Source organism: Bactrocera latifrons, unplaced genomic scaffold, assembly GCF_001853355.1.
Source record: "Bactrocera latifrons isolate USDA-ARS-PBARC rearing strain unplaced genomic scaffold, ASM185335v1 scaffold_421, whole genome shotgun sequence".
In the NCBI taxonomy this organism is placed as follows: domain Eukaryota; kingdom Metazoa; phylum Arthropoda; class Insecta; order Diptera; family Tephritidae; genus Bactrocera; species Bactrocera latifrons.
This window is the reverse complement of record NW_017537070.1, coordinates 150,334-174,462: the sequence shown is the minus strand read 5'-3', so window position 1 is coordinate 174,462 and position 24,129 is coordinate 150,334. Positions and strand designations below refer to the sequence as shown.

General features: G+C 35.5%; 1 protein-coding gene across 1 annotated transcript in view; it reads right to left on the bottom strand.

Moving 5' to 3' along the window:
- The window catches only part of LOC108972776 (intraflagellar transport protein 88 homolog), a 13,998-nt gene extending 4,487 nt beyond the window's left edge, over positions 1–9,511 (bottom strand). The window contains exons 1-7 of the mRNA XM_018939556.1: positions 9,233–9,511; positions 8,706–8,905; positions 8,259–8,496; positions 7,414–8,185; positions 7,125–7,324; positions 3,468–4,392; positions 2,796–2,918 (exon numbers count right to left, since the gene is read on the bottom strand). Coding sequence (XP_018795101.1) covers positions 2,796–2,918; positions 3,468–4,392; positions 7,125–7,324; positions 7,414–8,185; positions 8,259–8,496; positions 8,706–8,905; positions 9,233–9,331 — 2,557 coding nt within the window. The 5' untranslated portion in view covers positions 9,332–9,511. The remainder of the gene's footprint in view (positions 1–2,795; positions 2,919–3,467; positions 4,393–7,124; positions 7,325–7,413; positions 8,186–8,258; positions 8,497–8,705; positions 8,906–9,232) is intronic.
- Between the last annotated feature and the right edge of the window lie 14,618 nt (positions 9,512–24,129).

The following is a 24,129-nucleotide window of genomic DNA, read 5'->3' as shown; positions in this document are numbered from 1 at the left end:
TTTGTAAGTTTGTTTGTAAAATTGAACTAATGTTACTAAATTTGAGTTATTGAAATGCAATATTTAAGTGAGTACTATTTTTGGAATTTTCAATCGATGGCAAACAAAATCTCACTGATCGTACTTTTGATGGTTTATTTTGAATACATTTCCTCATACTGCTTCAGCTTATACATATACATACGTAGTATTATTTTTATTCTTTAAGAAACAGYGTTATGTTACTGAAAAATGTTCATTATAACTAAAGGTGTTCACTATTACTAAACCTTTAATGGTAGTGCAATTTGTTTTTCGATATGAATAAAGGTTTAGTGATAATGACATTTTTTCCACTATCACTAAATTTTCAATGATAATGGATTTTGCTGTTTAACTACCACTGAAGAAATAGAAACCTATTGTACTTATTTTTTAGTGTACTATGCCCAACCCTGATAACAAGTATGTAAAGTGTAACATAACACTCACAAAAAAATATACGCAAAAGAAATATTTACAGGTTATCAATTATCAAATCAATGAACATCAGTAGTAATAACAAACAGTGAAAACAAAAACAACTAACATGAAACACTAGTGCCATAATTTCGCAAAAAAAAATAATAATATTCAAAAACAATCAAARGTAATATTCGAAAGTAGTCAAATTATTTTTCGATTACTTTGTATTATTTTTGATTATTTTTTCGAAATTTTTATTAATCTTGACTATTTTCCGATTATCTGTAATCGTAATCAATTAGTAATCGTCCGAATCTGAAAATAATCATAATATAATCATTACTTCACCTTTCAAAAAAAAAAATCTAATTACTAATTATTATGATTAGTAATCATTACTTAACAGCTTTGGTTGGAACCTTCTCCAAACATGATGCACGTGATTGGCGTCTAATTATTTAATCCTCTAAAGTTAGTTTAAAGGCGGTATTGGTTCATAACGGTAACAAATATTCATCTGTTAACTTGGCTCATGTGGTTCGTATGAAGGAATCATATGAAAATATGTGAGTTCTTTTAGAGCAAATCCGTTATCATGAGTTTGGTTGGGCAATATGTGGAGACCATAAAGGAATAACCCTTCTTGGAATGCATCTAGGAAATACGAAATATCTTTCCTTCCTTTGCGAATGGGACAGCCGTGAGAGAGACTGTCATTATGTACAGAAGCAGTGAAGAGTACGCCAGGCACACAGTTCGGGACAAAAAACGTTACCAGTGAACGTCTAGTTGATCTCAAAAATGTATTACTACYACCTTTCTATATTGTGTTTAATGAAAAATTGTGTGAAGGTAATGGATAGAAATGGAAGAGGGTTCTTGTATCTGAAACAAAAWTTTACAAGAGTCAGTGAAGCAAAAATTAAGGARGGCATATTTTTCGGTCGGCAAATAAGAGAATTAATAAAAGATAAAGCATTTGAGGAAATGCTCAATGAAACTGGAGTGCCTTCAAAAGCGTTGTTAAAAATTTTCTTGGAAATGAGAAAGCTTATAATTACAAAGATCATATGACTGAATTACTTACTGTCTATAAAAAATGGGTTGTAACATGTCCTTTAAGATTAATTTCTGGAATCCCATCTCGATTTTTCCTCGAAAATTTAGGAGCCGTAAGTGACGAACATTGTGCTACTCCAAAAACAAAATATCACTGAAAACCATTGACAGTAACATTTTAAAGTACTTTTTGGTTAATAAAATAATATAACAACAATATATCTATCACTGTTTTTTTTTTAACAAAAATCCTCAGAGCAAAAAAACTATAGATGATAGAAAAAATTTGTAGCTATTTTCTACATTTTTATTTCTTTGGGGACATATGAAAATTTGGTTTTTTATCTTGGAAAAATCCCTGAAAATTGGAACCATTTGTTTATATTAAATGCTATCTTTCGGTCTTTCACCTTTTCACATATTTTTTAAAACATTTAGTAAACGGCTGATTTTATCTAAAAGTTATAGGAAATTGAAATTCAAACAAAAAATGTCTAATGTCTTGCCGCTCATATCATGAAAGTATTTTGTTTCCGAGATATAATCGATTTAGAAAAAAGAACAAAAATTAAGGGTTTTAAAGAAATTTTTGTACTTAAACTTAATTTAATAAACTTATATAATTTTTTTATTTAAACCTATCATAATTTTCATTAAAAACGAAACGCTCTAATTTCCGTATACATATGTACATATGTATATATACATACTATTATAAATATCGTCCAAATTCTTCTTCTTCTTTTCAACACAATTTATAACTGAAGGCGAACTAATAATTTTTGAAATCGAACATTTTGAGTAAGTAAAAAAGAGCGCAGACGTGAATAATTTCGGTGTCTAGGATAATGCGGAGCCGCCTTTGATCTTATTCAAGTTTAATTTGCTGTATTGAGTATCAAATCATTGTAYCTTCGCAATTGAAAAACACTTATGATTAAAACAAAAATGGTTTTCAGTTATATCACAAACAAGAATCCAAATGAAGCAGATACTTCGAAAACTTATTAAAAAAACTTAAATATTTCTTCAAAATATGTAGGTAGAGTAATTTCGGAGTTTATACAACACATGCTTATCAGATTGTGAGAGAAAATAAAGTGGATAAAAAATGTRTATAGCCATTGTCAAAGCTAAGACACCGTGTCACAGTAAAGAACATATGTATTTATCAATCGCCGGTAACATATAGTACTTGTATATATGCAAGGTTTTGAACCTTATCTTATTAGCGACTGTTTTTCTTTTCCGATACTAAAAGTATTGAAATTAAACAAACATTTTATAAATACCTGTCATATTTGARTTAAAATTTTGCAAATATTGATCCCCATTGAATCCAGATGTTAAGATTTTAGTTTCAACATTTTCCACACATCTTCTCAATGAAGCATCTTCTGTATTATTCTTTGACTCTATAATGTAAGGTTTATTAAAAATTAAGTAYCAAACAAAGAGAGGGATTATAAAAAACGTATCATCAAATTTTAAAATAAAATTTAAAAGTCCGATAATTGTTATTTACGAATATAAGAATAGAAGAAATTAGTTGTAATACAGTTGGTGGTCTTGTTATAAGATAAGCTGATATTTTTAGATTTCGGTTGAAAATCGAATTAGTAAAAAAAGATATATATATATTTGAAAATCTTTCTGTCTAATGATTTTCTGTTTAGATGAGATTTAAAGAAAAATACTTAGTTTTGACTATAGTAACAAATATATAGTATTTCTCAGAAATAAAATTATAATTTCAAATTCAATAACCGTTGCCTAATTTCATGTATAAAAAATTTAGTTCAGTTGCWATATTTTTATTTAATGAATGTTGATTTAAATTTACTTTATGAAACAAAAATACTGAGAAAAAATTTACAGTCATTCGAGTACAAGAAGTATATTGTTTTTTAAAACCTTAATCATTTATTAAAAAACGATGTATGTATATGTTAAAAGTAGATTACCTCTAAATCGGCTGTTTCCCCTGCTGGATGTTGCTGAGGAAAGTCTTTGCTGTTGGTAGCGCTGATCGTTTTGGCGCTCCGTCAATACCTTATGTAAACGTGCATATTCAAGGGAGTATTTTTCATGTAAATCAGTTAAGCCAAGTGATTTTGTAACTTGTACCAATGCGCGGACACATGTCAGATTGTCAGGAAAATGGTTATAGATCTTTTGAAAGATACCCAAATATTGTTTAGAAGGCAAGTATGAATTACGAAAACAGCTAGCTACACGTAGCATTAGATTCGGATCGTTAGGATTCGCCAGTACTGCGCGCTCATAGTAATATATGGCTTTCTCTGTAGCCTGCAATTTTATATAGTAGGAACCAATGGAGCTGGCGGTATTYATATCACTTGGGTTAATGCGATACGCTTCGTTGTAGTATTGATTAGCTTCCTGGTGATCTTGTACTTGTTCGTAAATTGATCCTACTTTGTTGAATAGGCGTGAATCGGTATCGGCTGCGGAGATGCCCAACACCTGTAGGTAGGACTGCAAGGCCGCCTGTGTTATAGTATGGCGAAAACTAGTGCTTGGCAATGAATTAGTATGCAATTTCTCTTGCAGTTTGGCCAACTGAAAATAAACATGGCTATGTTGGAGTGAATGTGGTACCATCATAACGCTTTTCAAATTTTCAAATTGTTCCTCAGCCAATTCCAAATTATTCTCTTGCAATCCAATCAAACCAAGATTATAGTTAGCTTCAAAGCTGTCCGGTTGGATTTGGAGAGCGCGTTCTAGTTTTTTTCGTGCTGCATCATAATCCCTACGCTCATAATCGATAATGCTGCCATTAACAAGTGCCATGGCATTATTTTGTAAAACTCCAATTTCATTTAGTTGGTTTATGCAATGAGCTGCCATATCAAAATTGCTCAACTATAGTATACATTAAAGAAAATGGCTTAAATTTATAATGATGATACTTTAAGTACTTATTAGTTAATTATAAAAAATTATGAATCAAAAAGTCGTAACTCCTTGAATTGTTTAGAAAATGTATGTATGTATTAGCTATTTGTGAATATGTTCAATATTGAATTGGGTAGTCGGTCGAAAGAGCCTTTTCGTATTTCTAATCAAATTTCAACGTATGTTATTTTTAATAAATAAAAAAATCAAATATGTACTATTTTGGTCAACCACTTTTTGCCATTTTYCGCTAGATATTTTTCCAGCAGTGTAAATCGAACTGATAAAGCATCGTCTCCGTAAACTTCACAAATTCCATTGTGGCTTGCGTGGCATTCTTTACTTTTTATACAAAAATTTCAAAATATAGCGAATTTCTTCATTATTTTCATTCATTTTGAACAGACATTTTTTCAACTTCCCCGAATTAAATTTTTTTTTGGTTAAATGAAGTTTAAAATCTCACTTTTCTAACTCTAAAAGCTGTACAAAAGTTTTTTTATACTCTCGCAACAAATTTGCTTTTATACTCTCTTATAGTTWTGTTCACATAACGGTTGTTTGTAAGTCCTAAAACTAWAAGAGTCAGATATAGGGTTATATATACCAAAGTGATCAGGGTGACGAGTAGAGTTGAAATCCGGATGCTTGTCTGTCCGTCCGTCCRTCCGTGCAAGCTGTAACTTGAGTAAAWATTGAGATATCATGATGAAACTTGGTACACGTATTTCCTGGCTCCATAAGAAGGTGAAGTACGAAGATGGGCAAAATCAGCCCACTACCACGCCCACGTAATGGCGAAAACCAAAAACCAAAAAGTGTCATAACTAAGCCATAAATAAGGATATTAAAATGAAATTTGGCACAATGGATCGCATTAGGGAGGAGCATATTTGGACGTATATTTTTGGAAAAGTGATCGTGGCCCTACTAAGTTTTTTGAGATATCCCGGAAACTACTATAGCTATGTCAACCAAACTCTATAGAGTCGTTTTCTTCAGGCATTTCCATATATAGTTCAAAAATGAAAGAAATGGGATAATAACCACGCCCACCTCCCATACAAAGGTTATGTTGAAAATCACTAAAAATGCTTTAACCGACTAACAAAAAACGTCAGAAACACTAAATTTTACGGAAGAAATGGCAGAAGGAAGCTGCCCCCGGACTTTTTGTAAAAATTGAAAATGGGCGTAGCGTCGCCCACTTATGGACCAAAAACCGTATCTCAGGAACTACTCGACCGATTTCAATGACATTCGGTATGTAATAGTTTCTTAACACCCTGATGACATATACGTAACATGGGTGAAATCGGTTCACAACCACGCCTTCTTCCAATATAACGCTATTTTGAATTCCATCTGATGCCTTCTCTGTATAATATATACATTAGGAACCAATGATGATAGCGGAATAAAGGTTTACACAAATATGGTATTTGAGCTGAGGTATCCCTTGTGGAAAAATTGTCGTGATCGGATCATAACTTTTCAAGTCCCTGATATCGAACACGAAGAACTCAGTGCCTAACCTAATTTTTTACCGAAGATATCGGTAAATCTCTCAGATATTTTCATGTAATTCCGAGAGCATCGTTTTTATACTCTCGCAATAAAGTTGCTAATAACCGTATATATCGTCAGATATATGGTTACATATACCAAAGTGATTAAGGGGACGAGTCGAGTTGAAATCTGGATGTCTGTGTATCCATCCGTTAAAGTTGTAACTTGAGTAAAAATTTAGATATATTGATGAAACTTGTCATGCGAGAGTATAAAATTTTCGGTGACACCCAAACTTAGCCCTTCCTTACTTGTTTTTTTTAAATAAAACGAAAACGGTTTGGGATATCAATGGAATTTTGCAAGCGTAAATTGGCCGATACTATTGCATTTTCACGCTCGATATTCGAACGAAGTTTATCAATCGTCGTTGGCTTGTTGGCACAGACTATAGACTTGACGTAGCCCTACAGGAAATAGTCTAACGGGGCCAAATCGCACGACCGAAGCGGCCAATTGACTGGGCCATTTCGTGAGATAACAACAAACTTGGTTTTCAATAACTCTATTGTGACATTTGCTGTGTGACTTGTGGCGCTGTCCTGTTCGATCCATATATTGTCCAAGTCCATATCATCCAATCCAGGYCAAAAATATTCGGTTATCATCAAACCGTAATTTTTTCGGAATGCAATRAATACTCATAGAGTACTTATAAATGTACTTTCACAGAAATAAATAATTCTATTGATTCTCACTCTTAAAATTGAGGCCACTGACTTTCGGTAGTAAATTTTAATAATTTGCACTCGTTGTTGAATCGTATATCTTCCATGAAATGGCAAGCCCTTCTGAAGAGAAATGTCGAAAGAGCGAGTAAAAATTTGGCGTGGTTTGTTGTCCCTATTGGTCTACTTTTGTAGCGGAGCTATTGAAACACCCGTTATAACATCTATTGATAAAATACGAAAAGACTTTTTCGATTACCCAATATTTGTGAAAATATCGATATTGAACGGAGTTGTGATGACAACCTTGTATTATGAGAGTTRCATAGACATTGGAAGTAGGCGCGGCTATAATATCTCATATGGTGCCATTGGATATGTATGCGACACAATTATTGTCCAATATACAAAATATTTTTCCCTGCAAGCCAAATAAATTATAAAAATCAATAAACGTCTTACATTGATATAAATAAAGGAAAGGTTTATCAGTGCACTGGCGGTCATTGATTCTTCCGAGTTTTTGTTATGCATTTCCAAGGTTTCAATTGCCTGACTGACTTCGTTTTGACGCAAGTAAACCAAGGCTTTATTTAATTCCAGTTCGTTTGCAAGCCAAGACAAACTTGAGGTTTTTATAACTTCAATGCACCAGTTATAGCCTAATAATAAAAAAAATTATATTAAGTAAAAACCTTTGGTCAAGAGGTAGAAACTACAATATATACATTGATTGAATAGCGGTACTTGCCATCGTTATAATTCTCCTCGATAATCGGTGATATTAAATCTACAATCATGGTAATACCCCGTTTGTCATTATTGCGTCGCTGTTTGATGTAACCAGCCAGCTCGTCACACTTGAGAGCTTTAGTAACATAACGCTTTCTGATCACATCAGAATTTTTCTTAGTTTTGTCATTAGCATCAAGTTCCATATTCGCACTTGCTGCGTCATTAATAACTTTCTCAATAGAGGGAGTGACGTCTTGCTGGAAAAGAGATGAATTACGCTCCTGCTCWTTAGCGTCTGCACCCAAAGCGACAGTGTCATGTTCTTGAATTTTGACAATGTTGTTCTCTATTTCCAGATCRTTTTCGCTTTCAATCGGTTGAATGTCGCATAAGTTACGAAATGTACTCTTAATTTTTTCAACATCTCCCATGGCATAATAGCACAGAATAGAGTGTATACCACTGCGAATATCAGCGCGTTCAGTCATTATGAATTCAAAGCTGGACGCCGCATCAATGTATTGCCCCATGCGTACAAATAGGATTCCAATATTCTGAGTTATTTTAAGTCGAAGTTGTTTTAAGTTATTCGGCACTGAGTCGAGAGCCATCCGGTACATTTTAATTGCCTTTGGATATATTCCCATTTTATAGTATATATTTCCCATATTTAACTTCAGCTGATTCACGTGTGGAAACATTTTATTCTTTGTCATGATACTGTAGGTGTTAAGAGCCTCAATGTGCATGTCATTGCGTTCATACTGTTCGGCCAGGTTAAAGAAAACCTATTACATAAATATGCATTAATCGCTCTTATCAGTTTAACGGAAATGTTTGTGAGAAATTCAAAAGCCTTACCGCATAAGTAAGGTCGAAATTGTGGAAAATATTTTCTCCATATTGTGCTCGAAATTGATGCAAAGTACGATCCAGTGAAAAAGCTTCTTTGGCCTTATTTAGCGCTTCTGATAATGTTGATTTTAATTCGGCTGTAGATGTGCCGTTATTAACTAATGCGTTTTCTGTTGATAACAGTATTGAAGCTTCAAGCAATTTTGTGATCTTTGATTCTAGGTGCTTAAACTTAACTTGCGGACTATGAACATATCGTAGCGTGAAAAAATTTATATACTTTATTAATATTAAGAAGAGTACATGTAATTTCAAAATTTGATTTATAATTTAAATACAAGTATGTATTTATTTAAGATATTTAAACGATAAAGAAGATCTGTGTATACTATATATTTATATAATTTATTGAATTATACGCTTAAATGAGTCCTTACTATTTGGCATACTCACTTGACTTCCTTTTTAGTGTCTACAGTTGCATTTGTAGAGGACAGCGTTTGCTGCTTGGCCTTTTCTAAAAATAGTTCGTCGAATCGCTGTCCTGTGGAACCAGCTGAGTTTGCACCATAGCCAACTCCCCGGACAGCTGTAGACGGACGTGCTGTCGTAGATCTGTCATTGCTCATCCGGCTACTAACCAAATTTCCACGCTATATATATGAATAAAATATTATTTAATAAGAGATTATTTAGAAAAACTTGTTAATCATAAAGCGGCAAGGGGAATATATATTATCATTGATAGAATAATGCAATATGTATAAGTTTGATTACTTCGTTTCGAAAAGGGTGGAAAATTATTACCATTTACAAACAATAATGTACTATATATCCGTATAATTTTAAATTGCAATAACATTAACATGGTATAAATAGTAGTATGTTCGGAGGACATTCAAAAACTGGATATAGACGATGCAATTTAGAAATAAAATAAGATTTTCAGAGATTACCGATAAAGTTCTCATACTACTTACTGAGAAGAGCAGCGACGTAGGAGGCCGCGCGGCTGAAGTAAGCGTTGAAGCTTGTGCATTAGAACGTTGACTGGACGCACTCTCTACCGAAACACTCATACCTGCTGAACTACTCTAATTGATGGTGTTTGCAAAGGGAAATTATAAAACTGAGTATTATGTTTTTAACTTATAATAAAATTAATCACTTCCGCTGAAACGCTTTATACAAGCACCTTATTTATATTTGATTGAATTTACTTAAATGTTTACATTACCAACAAAATACCATAGCAACTACTGCTACAACACATACGCTCGGACTTTTTTCATTTTTTTAGTAAGCAWAAGTAAACTAAATAATACTATCTAATCATAATTAAAGTTTTTAATTTATTACGTTTAATGATTAAAACACAAATTATTTTTAATGTGCTTATACTTGTACAAAAGCGGTCGATTTTATTGTTTTAACCGCAATAAAATGTAGTCAAATATGCCCAATACATGAAAATTTTGAGTGGTAAGGTTTGCTTTGCCAAGAGTGTAGTTAAGCTATGATTGGCGAACCCTTAACATAGCCGTATCGTTGCCATGCCATCAGTAGTACCAAGCAACAGCTGCAATTTTATTAATTATTGATAGGTGAAATTTATGTGCAATCATTTCAGAAGATTGCCTAAACTGTTTTTATACTGTTGTAACATGTTACTGAAAACTATAATAATTTTGTTCACTTAACGGTGGTACGTATCACCTAAAACTAATMGATATAGATATAGGGTTATGTATATATAAATGTTAAGGATGACAAGAAAAGTTGAAACCGGTTGACTGTCTGTCTGTCCGTCCGTCCGAGTTTGGCACAGGGCATCTCAGTAGCAAGGGGACCTATGTATGAGTAAAAATTAATAAATTTTGAAAAAGTGGGAGGGGCCACGTCCTCCAATATATTTAATGTACATATCTCCTAATCCACTAAAGCTACAACAACCTGAATATAAATCTTATAAGAACTCCTACCAGTATTGTGAAAATGGATGAAAGCGGAACTGTTCAAAAATAATAAAAGCGCAAAAAATCCATAACTAATTACACCAGAGACGTTAAATTTTACTTTCAAGCTGATATGAGAAGGCTTTATGAGAGCCGGAGAGGTAATTTTTTCTAACAAATCTTATGCCAAATTTGTCGGTCACAGTATGAGTCATATAGAGTATATGTATGTATATATAAAATTTCTTACATTCCGATCCTCTCGTTGACGTTCTACATCTTAAGGTATTTCCCTGGCTTTAGATCTTGAAAGTTGTAAGAGTATACTTGTAAATGTTCGGTTGCAACCGAACATGCCACTTTCTTACTTGTTTAATATAGAATTTAGTCAACTGAAGGTATTTTTCTCCTATTTTTAACTTTCTGTTATTTTTGATAATTTTTGATCCCATATTTGATGCCGGAGTCTGCAAGTTTTTCAACATATTTTTTCTTCCTAATTTTAGCACATTGCGGTTACCTAATAAACTTTCGACTTAATTGCTGTTTGCAATATTTCAACTTTCAACTTTCTCATTATAAGCTTCGAAAATGTCTACAAATGTCATTAAAACAACATCATTCTTAGATATTTTAGAAAATTATATTATAGTGTGTATAAAACTAATCATGACTGAAAAATATATTGTTAACAAGTTCATAATTGATTAAAGTACAAGGTATGTATTAAACCTAAAAATAAGAGCACATTCAATAGTTACATGGAGGATTATCTGGGCATTATCAAAATAATGGAGGGAGGTTTCAAACAATTATTAATTTACTATTGCGGCGTTATTGTAAGAGTTAGGGGTTATATCCCCTTGCGAGGCAGAAAAAACGTGTTTTCTTGTGAATTTTTTCCAAAGAGGCATTTTATTTGATACATTAATGGAAAAAATGTACTTAAATAGAACTTAACGTAGTTTAACAATCAGCGGTTTATTTAAAAAAAATATTGAATCCCCTAGCTCCTGTAGATGATCTGCGGAGAGACGTCCAAAAAAAGTTCTTGGCGGTGAGCAAGATATCTCTGGTCCAAATTATCTGAAAACCAAAACCCAAAAATATTTAGTTTTGTGATAAATAACTACAGGTAATGATCGAAGGCCTAGTCAAACTTTTGATTMAATTTTTGAAAAATTCAGTTTTTAATGAAAATTTTTCATTTCAAAGTGGCTTAAAAAATCGAAATTATTGTCCAAAACYTTATTCCTTCGACCATTACCTGAAAAATATATCTCAGTAAGTCGTGCGAAAATTTCAAATCGATCGGTTTAGCGGTTTCGGAGAAATTTTCCTCACCGACTCTGAAAAAACGGTATTGAGATAAACGCGTTTAAAGTTTTAATTACTGCGCCCTCAGCCTATACCTGACATCGAGCGTCCACCTTTTCAAGGTTGTATCTCCGAAACTATTAGTCGGATCAACTTGAAATTTTCAGAAAATATTCTTGAATATATGTACATTAAAAAATAAATATCGATTTTTTCATAATCGCAAGTGGATATAACCCCTTAATATTTCGTAAATTAACATATACGAGTAGACGTAAAGAAAGTTGAAATAAATCGAAACTTACAAGTGAATATATCTATTTAATTATTATATATAAATATGTCTTCTTCTTCTTAATTTTAGTAGTTACCGCTTACGCGATTATAGCCGAATTAACAACCGCGCGCCAGTCGTTTCTCCTTTTCGCTACGTGGCCCTAATTGGATATTCCAAGTCTTTCCAAGGGAGTGGAGGCTTTCCTCATCCTCTGCTTCAACCGGCGGGTACTGCGTCGAATACTTTCAAAGCTGGAGTGCTTTCGTCCATCCGGATAACACGACCTAGCCAGCCTAGCCGCTGTCGTTTAATTCGCTGAACTATGTCAATGTCGTCGTATATCTCGTACAGCTCATCGTTCCATCGAATGCGATATTCACCGTGGCCAACTTTTCTTTCGAAAACTCGCAACGTCGAATCATCAGTTATTATCATCATCCAAGCCTCTGCACCATATAGCAGGACGTTAATTATGAGTGACTTATAGAGTTTGGTTTTTGTTTGTCGAGAGAGGACTTTGCTTCTCAATTGCCTACTCAGTCCGAAGTAGCACCTGTTGGCAAGAGTTATCCTGCGTTGGATTTCTAGGCTGACATTGTTGATGGTGTTTGTGTTAAGGCCGATGATATCAATATCGCTGGCATACGCCAGCAGCTGTCCACTCTTATAGAAGATGGTACCCTCTCTATTTAGTTCTGCAGCTCGAACTATTTTCTCCAGAAGCAGGTTGAAAATGTCACAMGATAAGGAATCGCCTTGTCTGAAACCTCGTTTGGTATCGAACCCTTCCCGATCYTGATGGAGCTTTTGGTGCAGCTCAACGTCAGCTTACACAGCCGTATAAGTTTTGCAGGGATACCAAATTCAGACATCGCGGCATAAACGCAGCTCCTTTTCGTGCTGTCCAAAGCAGTTTTGAAATCGACGAAGAGATGGTGAGTGTCGATTCTCATTTCACGGCTCTTTTCCAAGATTTGGCGCATGGTGAATATCTGGTCGGTTGTTGATTTTACAGGTCTAAAGCAACTCTGATAAGGTCCAATCAGTTTGTTGACGGTACTTTCACAATATGCTCGACAGAACATTATATGCAATGTTAAGGAGGCTTATCCCACGTTAGTTGGCGCAGATTGTCGGGTCTACTTTTTTGAGGATTGGGCATAATTCACTTAAATTCCAATCGAATTCGAATTAAATTCCAAACTATTCGAACTTCTTCATGGTCGGGTAATGGAACTTCTACTCGATCGTCATCGATTGCGGAATCGGGTTCGCCTTCTATTGACGTTGTGCTTTCACTGCCATTCAGCAGGCTGGAGAAGTGGCTGGAGATCACCTTTGGGGGTCGTCAAAAATTGTTTTTGTCGAGTGAACCAGTCTTTGCGATTAGTTTCATCTTTTACTAAGGGTTAAAAATTAGCTAGATTACACTTAATAGGCTGTAAAGAGGGAAAATCGGAAGGTTTTAATCTCTTTACACAGAATTTGATTTAGTCGTTTGGTATTAGCTTATAAGTTATAGGTCTATTTGTTGAATGGCTTCAAGGTGAGTATCAAAAAAAAAGAAACAAAAAAACAAAAAAAAAMMAAAAAAAAATACAAAAAAAAGAAAAGGAGGTACAACTTAAACAAGAAGCAAATAGCAGAATTTGCTTATCACTTTGCTGGGAAGAAAGCATAATTGTTTTAATTTATATATGTATGTGTACACATCTGTGTATGTATGTTTATGTGGATTTATGAACACACAGCAGCTTAATCATCTGAAAAATCTGTTTGATGTTCAAACGTGCCCTTAATTTACATATGTACACATGTATACATATAACATAGTATACTCACCCTGAGCTCTCTTTAACATTCTTAACGATGTCCTCAACCACATTTATAGATAACAAATTACAGAACATGAGGGATGCTCATAGGAGCTGATGATTTCGTCCCCAACACGGGGCTGTTTAGTCAATCGATGCACAGTGGTTCGGTTAAAACAAGCAGTGCAAAAGATCATTGAAAATAGTACTACGTCTATGTCAATTGATTCAATTACATAGGGTTGTGCTACTTCGGAGCGTGTTTCCATAATTTTAACAACTTTTTTTTGTTTTTATACTCTCGCAACAAAGTTACTTTTATACTCTCTTATAGTTTTGTTCACATACCGGTTGTTTGTAAGTCCTAAAACTAAAAGAGTCAGATATAGGGTTTTATATACCAAAGTGATCAGGGTGACGAGTTGAGTTGAAATCCGGATGTCTGTCTGTCCGTCCGTCCGTCTGTCAGTGCAAGCTGTAACTGGAGTAAAAATTAAGATATCATGATGAAACTTGGTACACGTAATTCTTGGCYCCATAAGAAGGTTAAGTTCGAAGATGGGCAAAATCGGCCCACTGCCACGCCCACAAAATGGCGAAAACCGAAAACCTATAAAGTGTCATAACTAAGCCATAAATAAAGATATTAAAATGAAATTTGGCACAAAGGATCGCATTAGAGAGGGGCATATTTGGACGTAATTTTTTTGGAAAAGTGGGAGCGCCCCGCCCCCTTCTAAGTTTTTTGTACATATCTCGGAAACTACTATAGCTATGTCAACCAAACTCTACAGAGTTGTTTCATTCAGCCATTTCCACATACAGTTCAAAAATGAAAGAAATGGGATAATAACCACGCCCACCTCCAAAACAAAGGTTRCGTTGAAAATCACTAAAAGTGCGTTAACCGACTAACAAAAAACGTCCGAAACACTAAGTTTTACGAAATATCAGAAAGAAGCTGCACCCAGGCTTTCTTTAGAAAGTGAAAATGGGCGTAGCGTCGGCCACTTATGCACCAAAAACCATATCTCAGGAAGTACTCAACCGATTTCAATGAAATTCGGTACATAATAGTTTCTTAACACCCTGATGACATGTACGAAATATGGGTGAAATCGGTTCACAACCACGCCTTCTTTCAATATAACGCTCTTTTGAATTCCATCTGATGCCTTCTCTGTATAATATAAGTATCCATTAGGAACCAACGATGATAGCGGAATAAAACTTTAAACAAATACGGTATTTGATGCGAGAGTATAAAATGTTCGGTGACACCCGAACTTAGCCCTCCCTTAATTGTTTTATAATTATACTAAAAAATAAATAAACAAATATGTACCATTTTTGTAGACCACTTTTTGCCATTTTTCATTAGAGACATTATTCCACCAGTATAAATCGAAATTTCCAGAACGTAAGCGAGAGAACCATTGTTGCGCCTCACGAACTGATTGGTAGCTTGCGTGGCATTAATCTCTTTTTTATACAAAAATTTCAAAATGTAGCGAATTTCTTCTTTATTTTCACTCATTTTGAACAGCTCGAATATTTTTTCAATTTCCCGAATTTAATTTAATGAAGCTCAAAATCTATTTCGACTACCCAATTTTATAGTCCGAAAGGATTCTCTCTGAATTTCAATTGTTTATTTCAAACATTGATCCATATTTTGGGTAAAAAGTGAACTATAAATACTGAGGTCCACATATCCGGTACCCAAGGACTTGAACAGTTTTGTTTGGATTTGGACAATTTTTGGTCATGAGGTGGCATAATTTAAAGCAATTAGGAAGGCAAAATTTTGTTCGTTATACCAATTGCTTCCTGATTTGTGTACTGRAAAGTGAAAGACTCAAAGTAGAATTTAAAATTTTGTTATATGGGATATAGTCGTGGTTGTAGTAGAATTTTACCCATTTCACACTGTGATATAAGAATATGACAAAAATGCCACGTACTAAATTTAGTCGAAATCGGTAGGTCGGGTCCCGAATTATATGATTTCACCAAAAATTGGGCGGTGCCACATTAAATTAATTTCGTTTTAAACGACCGTCCGTGATACTTGACTTCAAATCGATTTTCCCGAAAACGTTATTTTTGAAGTTAGTTAACCTTAAACTTATTAGAGGGTCCACGCCCACTTTTTCAAATTTTTTGGTACACAGTGCCCCTTGCTAYTGTGATTTCTTGTACCAAAATACCGTTTTATATATTAGATTAGTTCTTCGTTATGGCACTTTATAGATTTTCGGWTAACGTCGATTTGTGGATAGGGCAGTGGCCCGAAGCTTGGGAACAGAGAGAAAGTCATCAGGATTTCAACTTTTTTCGTCATCCGGTGGTTGAATCGTTACATCCGTGCAGGAATCGGTAAACATACCAAAGAAAATTCCGTGATACGTCAATCGTACACCGTGATTGGCATTATGCCATTCGATTGCAAACGGAATTCACTCTAGTTTTTAAGATCCACATTCTTTTGGATCGAATTTTTAGGTCACAATAGATGTGGAATTGTCAAAACTGTTGCAAATTTTCAATAAACTAACAAAAGCTAATTAAATATTAAAATGGATCCGAGTTTGTTTTTTATTTGAGCTCGGATGAAAAAATAGTGCGGAGGTAACTACAAACTTTTATTTGTAAATGTATCGTTGAACGAATAGGGAAGCAAACGATGCATCGATGTTGTGATTCTAAAAACATCAATACATCGATGTTGCCTGGATCGATGTTTTATGTCGATTTTTTTCAAAATTTACTCCATATTTTTGCAGCACTTTTTCTCGGTATTAATGCGTGTGTGCATGTGTTTTGTTGTAAAATACGGAGAATTCGTTGGTTGAATRTGCACTTGAATAATACTGAGAATCCGCTTATAAATTAATGCGAAATAAGTTTTACAAAAAATCGAAAACATGTAAATTTTGTGTGACAGCCTATTTCATACTATGTGTGTTAGAAGTAAATTTTGAGCGTTTAATATAAGTTTTGTTTCGAATTCATCTGCTGTCAATCACAACTTTATTACAGGTGTAGTGAATATAAAATATATGTAAATAATTGCGTTTAGACGTTTAAATATGTGCATAGTATTTCAGATTTTCAAAATGCTGCCTTCAAAATTAAAAAGAACGGTCTGGAGATTCTTTATAAGAAATTCAGATGCTTCCGCCTCATGCAAACTCTGCAAGAAGAAATTAAAAACATCAGGTAACACGTCGAATCTTCGCTCTCACGTTGTGAATGTACATAAAAAGGTATTACTCGATCAAGTTGATAATGCACAATGCTAATCCAAAACTATGCCGCACTACAACCGCTGGGACGACAGCGTCAAGTGAGTTATCCGACAATAGTAATAAGAAGACTGCATGTATTGAATCGTACCTAGTACATGTACTCCGTCAGTACTGCAAAATAAATTGGATCAGTTCCCAGCGCTGATCCAACCTTCTTCTTCCCCTAAATTWTTTTATTTATTGGATCTGCTTTTTCTTAAAGTGATAAAATCTAAACAGGCTCTTGATGCTAAAATGCTCACAATAGCTGTGTGTGTAATACATTATTAGSTGTTGCAAGATCTGCTCTATATATGATGGCCTAATACACTGCCCTGGGGTATACCAGCCCTTGTCAGTCGTTCATCAGATATGAAATCTCCCTCTTTTACCATAAATTTTCTATTTTTTAAGTAAGACTCCAATGTTTTATATAATTCTAAAGGTAGAATTTTTTTAATCTTGTATAAAAGATCTTCGTGTCACACGAAACGCCTGAGCTACATCTAGAAATATTGCTGAACAGTACTCCCTGTGTTCAAATGCTTTCCTTATCTCGTTAGTAATTCTACTTATATGCTCTATTGTGCCATGTTTCGCACGAAAACCGAATTGATGTATTATTTTCATGGAGGAAAGGAGACATATTTGATAGTAATACTTTTTCAAATACTTTTGAAAGACAGGGTAGAAGACTGATTGGTTTGTATGAAGACAGCCGTGTTAAGTATATTCCAGGTTTATCTATCAAATAATCTGCGACTTTTTCCATGAAATTGGGTAGTATCCGAAGCTAAGAATTGCATTGAAGAGCAAAGAGAGCACCTCTACAGCAATAATTGTTAACTCAATTAGCATTTTTGGGGAAATATTACCATGTCCCGGCGACTTTTTTAGATTAASTTGTGATACCAATAATTTCAGAAGGTGAAGTCTTAAGAGACTCGAGCGACTCTTTAGCGGTGTTGGGTAAGATTGACAGCTTAAAGTTGATCATTGGCAAATTGGGTTGAAATACCTATAATAGGTGATTTACAAAACGATTAGTCTTTCCTCGTCACTTCGAGCCCAATTTCCACCCATGTCTCTTATAGGCATGTTGGAGTTAGTGGGTGGCTTCAGGGACTTTTGGGCTTTCCAAAGGGTATTTTTCTTGTTTGAATTTGGACACAGCTTCTTTATAAACATTTCGGTGTTCAATTCTTCCTCACGTATAAGCTCTTTTTTTAATTTACGTACAACAGATTTTAATTGAAGCTGAGTGGAAGGGGAACGATTATCTGTTATTCACATCTTGCACGCCTTTTTTCGTTTACAAGCATTTCTATTTCTCTATTAGAGATATAATAGATATAATATATAATAGCTTTTGTTTGGTGTTACTAAGACAGYTGCGCTGGTTATCATATTATTGACTTCTCTTATGCTTTCGTCAATATATATTCCTGTATTTATTTTGTACTCAATATTAATGTGGCTACTGACGTATTTTCTATATTTTAGCCAATTCGTTTTATAAGAAGTTAGACCCACTTTTGGATTAAAAAATATAGGTTGTTCACATAACTTTATTATTACAGGAGAGTGATCAGAAGATAGATCAGTACATGTACCAGCTGTTATGTGCGATTTATCTATATTTTTGATTACAGCAAAATCAATTAAATCTGGTATTTTCTTACGATCACTAGGCCAATATGTTGGCTTACCAAGAGATATTATTTGACGCTTATTGTGCCTATTTATAATAGTTTGATACAGCCGTCCTTTGGATTAATAAGACCTGAGCCCCAGTATATGTGTTTTGCGTTGTAACCTCCAAGTGCAAGAAATCTTTGACCTTGTGTTCAAAAAAATTCTTTAAATTTGTTGTAGTTTGTAACTGTGGTGTAGCATGAGATTCTAGAGCATAGTGGTTTAAACAATTTCTAATGAACACTGCCGAGCCACCATGCGCTTTTTTTGTAACATATAGTCTAAATCCCGGTATATTGAAATTATTTTTATTTGTTAGATGAGTTTCGGAAATAAGCATTACATCCATATTCTTTTCAGACAAAAATTTGATAATCTCTAATTTATATTGGTTAACACCGTTAGCATTCCATATACAGATATTTGGTAAGCTCATTTTTTACTTAATAAAATTTGCAGCATTGGATTTTGTGTTTTTATTAACTCTTGGATCATGTTTTGCATGGTAGACATAAATGTGTCATACACTGTGTAAGATTTATAATCATAGTTTCGAGAATTTTGCGGCAGTTGCATTTGCACAGTGTAGACTTTCACCACATTTGCATACCTTCCTTGCATATTATTATTGTTAGAAGTAATAGGACATATGACTCAAGCAGCTCACGACTTCCGGTCTTTGACCAAGTATCCTCTGAGTAGCCTAAGAACATCCGTTTGAAGGCGAGCTACCGTGAGAAAGCGAAACATCTCCTCCGCAGGGTTGTGCGCTGGGTTTGGGACCCGCCACGTAAAAAACCACCCCCAATGAAAAAAGGACTACGAATTGAGGGCATGCACCTGGAATGTCCGGTCCCTTAATTTTGAAGGTGCCGCTGCACAGCTAGATGATGTCCTCGTGAAAATAAAGGCTTACATCACAGCCGTCCAAGAAATGCGATGGACGGGACAAGGACAGAAACGAGAAGGTCCTTGTGGCTTTTACTATAGTGGCCATAAATAGGAGCGCAAGTTTGGTGTGGGATTCGTGGTGGGAGAGAGACTCCGTCGCCGAGTACTATCATTCACTCCGGTGAACGTCTAGCCAAAATCCACATCAAAGCGAGGTTCTGCAACATATCGTTGATTTGCGCCCACGCCCCGACGGAAGAGAAGGACGATGTGATCAAAGATGCCTTTTATGAGTGCTTGGAGCGCACTTATGAGAGCTGCCTCCGCCACGATGTGAAAATTGTGCTTGGCGACTTTAACGCCAGGGTGGGCAAAGAAGGTATTTTTGCCATTACGGTTGGTAAATTCAGCCTCCACGAGGAAACATACAGAAATGGGTAGAGGCTGATCGACTTCGTCGGAGCCCGAAATATGGTTATCTTTAGTACTAGATTCCAGCATAAGAAGATAAATCAAGCTACCTGGCTGTCTCCGGACCGAAAACCCAGCAACCAGAACGATCATGTTGTAATAGACGTAAGACACGTCTCCAGTGTTTTAGATGTGCGTGCGTTCCGAGTCCTAATATAGAGCCAAGTTTCGCAGCCGCCTCTGTGCAGCAAAAAACGCACGTCAACAAATACAAGGAAGGTTGGACGTCGAGAAGCTGCAATCACAACAGACAGCTGAACAATTTCCTACTCGGCTTGCACTACTGCTCTCTGAGAGCACTCGTCAACCACTCGGTATAAGGGAACAGTTGGTACGACGAGGAGTGCCGTGTCGCAGTGGAGAGAAAAAAGACTGCCTACCTCGCAACGTTACGGTCGACCACAACACGAGCGGGATGGGATAGATACCGAGAGTTGAGTTAAAGTCCACCGTCAACAAACTGATTCTACCTTATCAGTGTGGCTTTAGACCTGGAAARTCAACAACCGACAAGAATTCACCATGCGCCAAATCTTGGAAAAGACCCGTGAGAGGAGAATCGATACACACCACCTCTTCGTCGATTTCAAAGCCGCCACGACAGCACGGAAAGGAGCTGCCTTTATGCCGCATTGGTATCCCCGCAAAACTAATATGGCTGTGTAAACTGACGTTGAGCCACACCAAAAACTCCGTCAGGATCGGGAAGGGTTCGATACCAAACGAGGTTTCAGACAAGGCGATTCCTTATCGTGCAACATTTTCAACCTGCTTTTGGAGAAAATAGTTCGAGCTGCAGAACTAAATAGAGAAGGTATCATCTTCTATAAGAGTGTACAGCTGCTGGCGTATGCCGCTGATATTGATATCATCTGCCTCAACAATCGCGCCGTTATTTCTGCTTTCTTCAGACAAGGAAGCAACACAAATGGGTCTGGCAGTGAACGAGGGCAAGACGAAATATCTCCTGTCATCAAACAAACAGTCGTCGCACTCTCGACTTGGCTCTCACGTCACTGTTGAATGTCATAACTTTGAAGTCGTAGATAATTTCATCTATCTTGGGACCAGCATAAACACCACCAACAATGTCAGCCTAGAAATCCAACGCAGGATAACTCTTGCCAACAGGTGCTACTTCGGACTGAGCAGGCAATTGAGAAGCAAAGTCCCCTCTCGTCGAACAAAAACCAAAGTCTATAAGTCACTCATAATTCCCGTCCTGCCATACGGTGCAGAAGCTTGGACGATGACAACAACTGATGAGTCGATGTTGCGAGTTTTCGAGAGAAAAGTTCTGCGAAAGATTTAGGGTCCTTTGCGCGTTGGCCACGACGAATATCGCATTCGATGGAACGATGAGCTGGATGAGATATATGACGACATAGAATTAAAAGGCTACGCTGGCTAGGGCATGTTGTCCGAATGGACGAAAACACTCCAGCTCTGAAAGTATTCGACGCAGTATCATTTACGATTTAGTGTGCCCATATTCTTGGCAGTTAGTACATTGTACCGGACCGTTTCTTTTATGTGGTTCTTCCAGAGTTACTCTACGATGCAGCAAATATTTCAAATTATATATTGGATGTGTTTAATTTTTTAAGTTGATTTGAGTTCGGCAATAATTCAATTTGAAACATTGGCTGTGGTACTTTGTTTCTATTAAATATATTTACAACTGTTTTAATTCCAAAGCCGCATTCTTCCAATGCTTCTCTGATTTCACTAGAGTCTACGGCGGACTCTATACACTTGATTACCACAACTAGGCCCTTAGAGCTCTTTAGTTGATATGAGTAATAATTTTTGATTTTATTGGACAAAAATTTAACTATTTCCATGAAACATTTTTCAGTGTAGGACTGAATTTTTGTTTCATCTATATTGCCTTTTTTCAAAGGAACTATATGGAATTTGTTAGTACCTACAATTACTCCTAATTTCGCAACGAGAGCATTACTGCTAYGCTTGCGCAAATATATTGGAGCTGCTTTGGTATTAACGACTGTGGTGGTACCCTTCGCATCGTCGTCTGAACCATTGCTTAGTATGGCAAATCTGTTGCCATTTAGGATTTCTGGCTTTTTACCATTTGGTGTGCCTGGTTGTAATTTTTTGGTATTGACCGCTGATTTAACTGTACTTAGTTTCCTTTTTACTTTAATATAGCAATTAATACCAGTCTGAACAGACGGGGCTTGTTTGTTTGGACATTTTCACCTTGCATTTTGTTTTACTTCGCTCTCCGGGTGCTTGCTGGGACCTGCACACTGATYGCTGTCAGGGCATTTGTTGTTGCCCGTTTGCTGTTCCCAGTTGCTTCTGCTGACAGCCCTTGCTTACTTGCTCTTTCAGCTGATCGCTGCGATGATGAGTCATCGGCGATAATTTTGGTTTTGCCAGGAGTTACTGTTGTTGTCTCGACAAAGCTAAAGTAGGCATTTAAAGAATGCCTACGGCCTTGCTGGTGAGGCTGAGTAGCACTCATTTTTGTTTGTCTTTACTTTTTGTGGATGTTTAATTATAAAAACTTGTGTGCCCTGTTTGCTATTTGTTGATTTTCTATTAAATCAGTATTTTTTTTTTTTTGAATTTTTGCTTGTCACAGAATTCACGGACCGAATTAAAAACGCATCCGTACACCTTGAACACTAGGGGTATTCGCTTCGACTGTGACTTTTTTCAGCAGGTCAAAAGTATTTCTTGCCAAGATGGCCCTAAATCAAGGAGAATCACTGTAGCAATTGTGAAATATATTATAATGGACAACAAGCTATTTTMCACTGTAGAAGGAAAAGGTTTTCTGCAGATGATGAAAGAACTGGTTCCGCTTTTGAAAGTTCCAAGTAGAGAAACAATAAAATTATGAGTGGATGAAAAATATGCAGCGCTGTCTTCAATTTTCAAAGAGTATAATCGTAAGTGCGACAGTTATTGCCTAACGTATGACATATGGACGGAGACAATGAAAAATCAGTCGTTCCTTGGGGTATTAATTAATTTTTGGACCATTTACGTTTGTTAAGTGGGACRTTGGGAGTAATCGAACTGCACGAAAGTCATACAGGAGCTTATTTAGAAGAAACTGATAATGATGAAACCATGATGAAACTAAATAGAAGCTTGTTTGGCGAAAAAAATCATACCGTGCTTCGCACACATGCTTAATTTGGTTGTAACGCCATCAATAGATGTGTCCACGGAAGTATCAGCTTTGATAACTAAGGTGCGCGAAGTTGTTAAGTTTATTAAAAGAAGTGTTAATACCAGTGATAAATTGCTCAGGAAACAAATAGACATCGGGGCTTCTACAAGTACTGATTCTTGACGTGTGAACGCGAAGAATTCATGTTTTTATATGTTAGAGAGATTAAAGTGTTTTGAAATTGTAACCAGGAAGATTTCGGCTGATACCTACGTTACCATTAGCAAGATTATACCATTAGTAAGCTGTTTAACTGAAGCTCTGATACGAGAATAATTTCAGCTCAAGAAGCTATTATAGGGGAGCAAAAAAGTAAACTGCAAAAGAACATGAATAAGAGATTTGACAAACTTGAATTTAATTCAGTTCTGGTGTTGGCTACTGTAGTGGATCCGAGAATCAAATTTCAGGATTTTAAGGATGCACTGGCTAAAACAAAACAGTTTTGTATTTAAATAATTTAATAAAGGATGCAAATAATGGCGTTAGTACGTCGGAATCTTCAGAGTGTGCAACAGAAAAATATGAAATGTAAGTTTTTCAATTTATCTGCTTTTACAACAACGGAAGTTGAAGTGCAAATGTATCTTGTATCAGCTGTTGCGTCTATCAATCAGAATCCAACAGAAATGTGGGATGATATGAAAAATGTATTTCCTGTATTGTATAAATAAGCTTCCAAATATTTATCCATGTGGGCACTTCAGTCCCTAGTGAACGACTGTTTTCAAAAGCTGGAGCAACGGCCACAGAGCAAAGAAATCGCTTGACTTTCCAAATTTTTATTTTTTTAATTCTTTTTTAAATAAATAATTTGTTGTTTATTCAAAAACTATTTATATCTTTTATTTATTGAGAAAAGGTTTTAATACTCGTAGGTAGCTAAAATACACATATATCAATTAAAAGTGTACTACTGTATTTCAGTTATTTATGGTTTTGAAATAAGCTTTTTATGC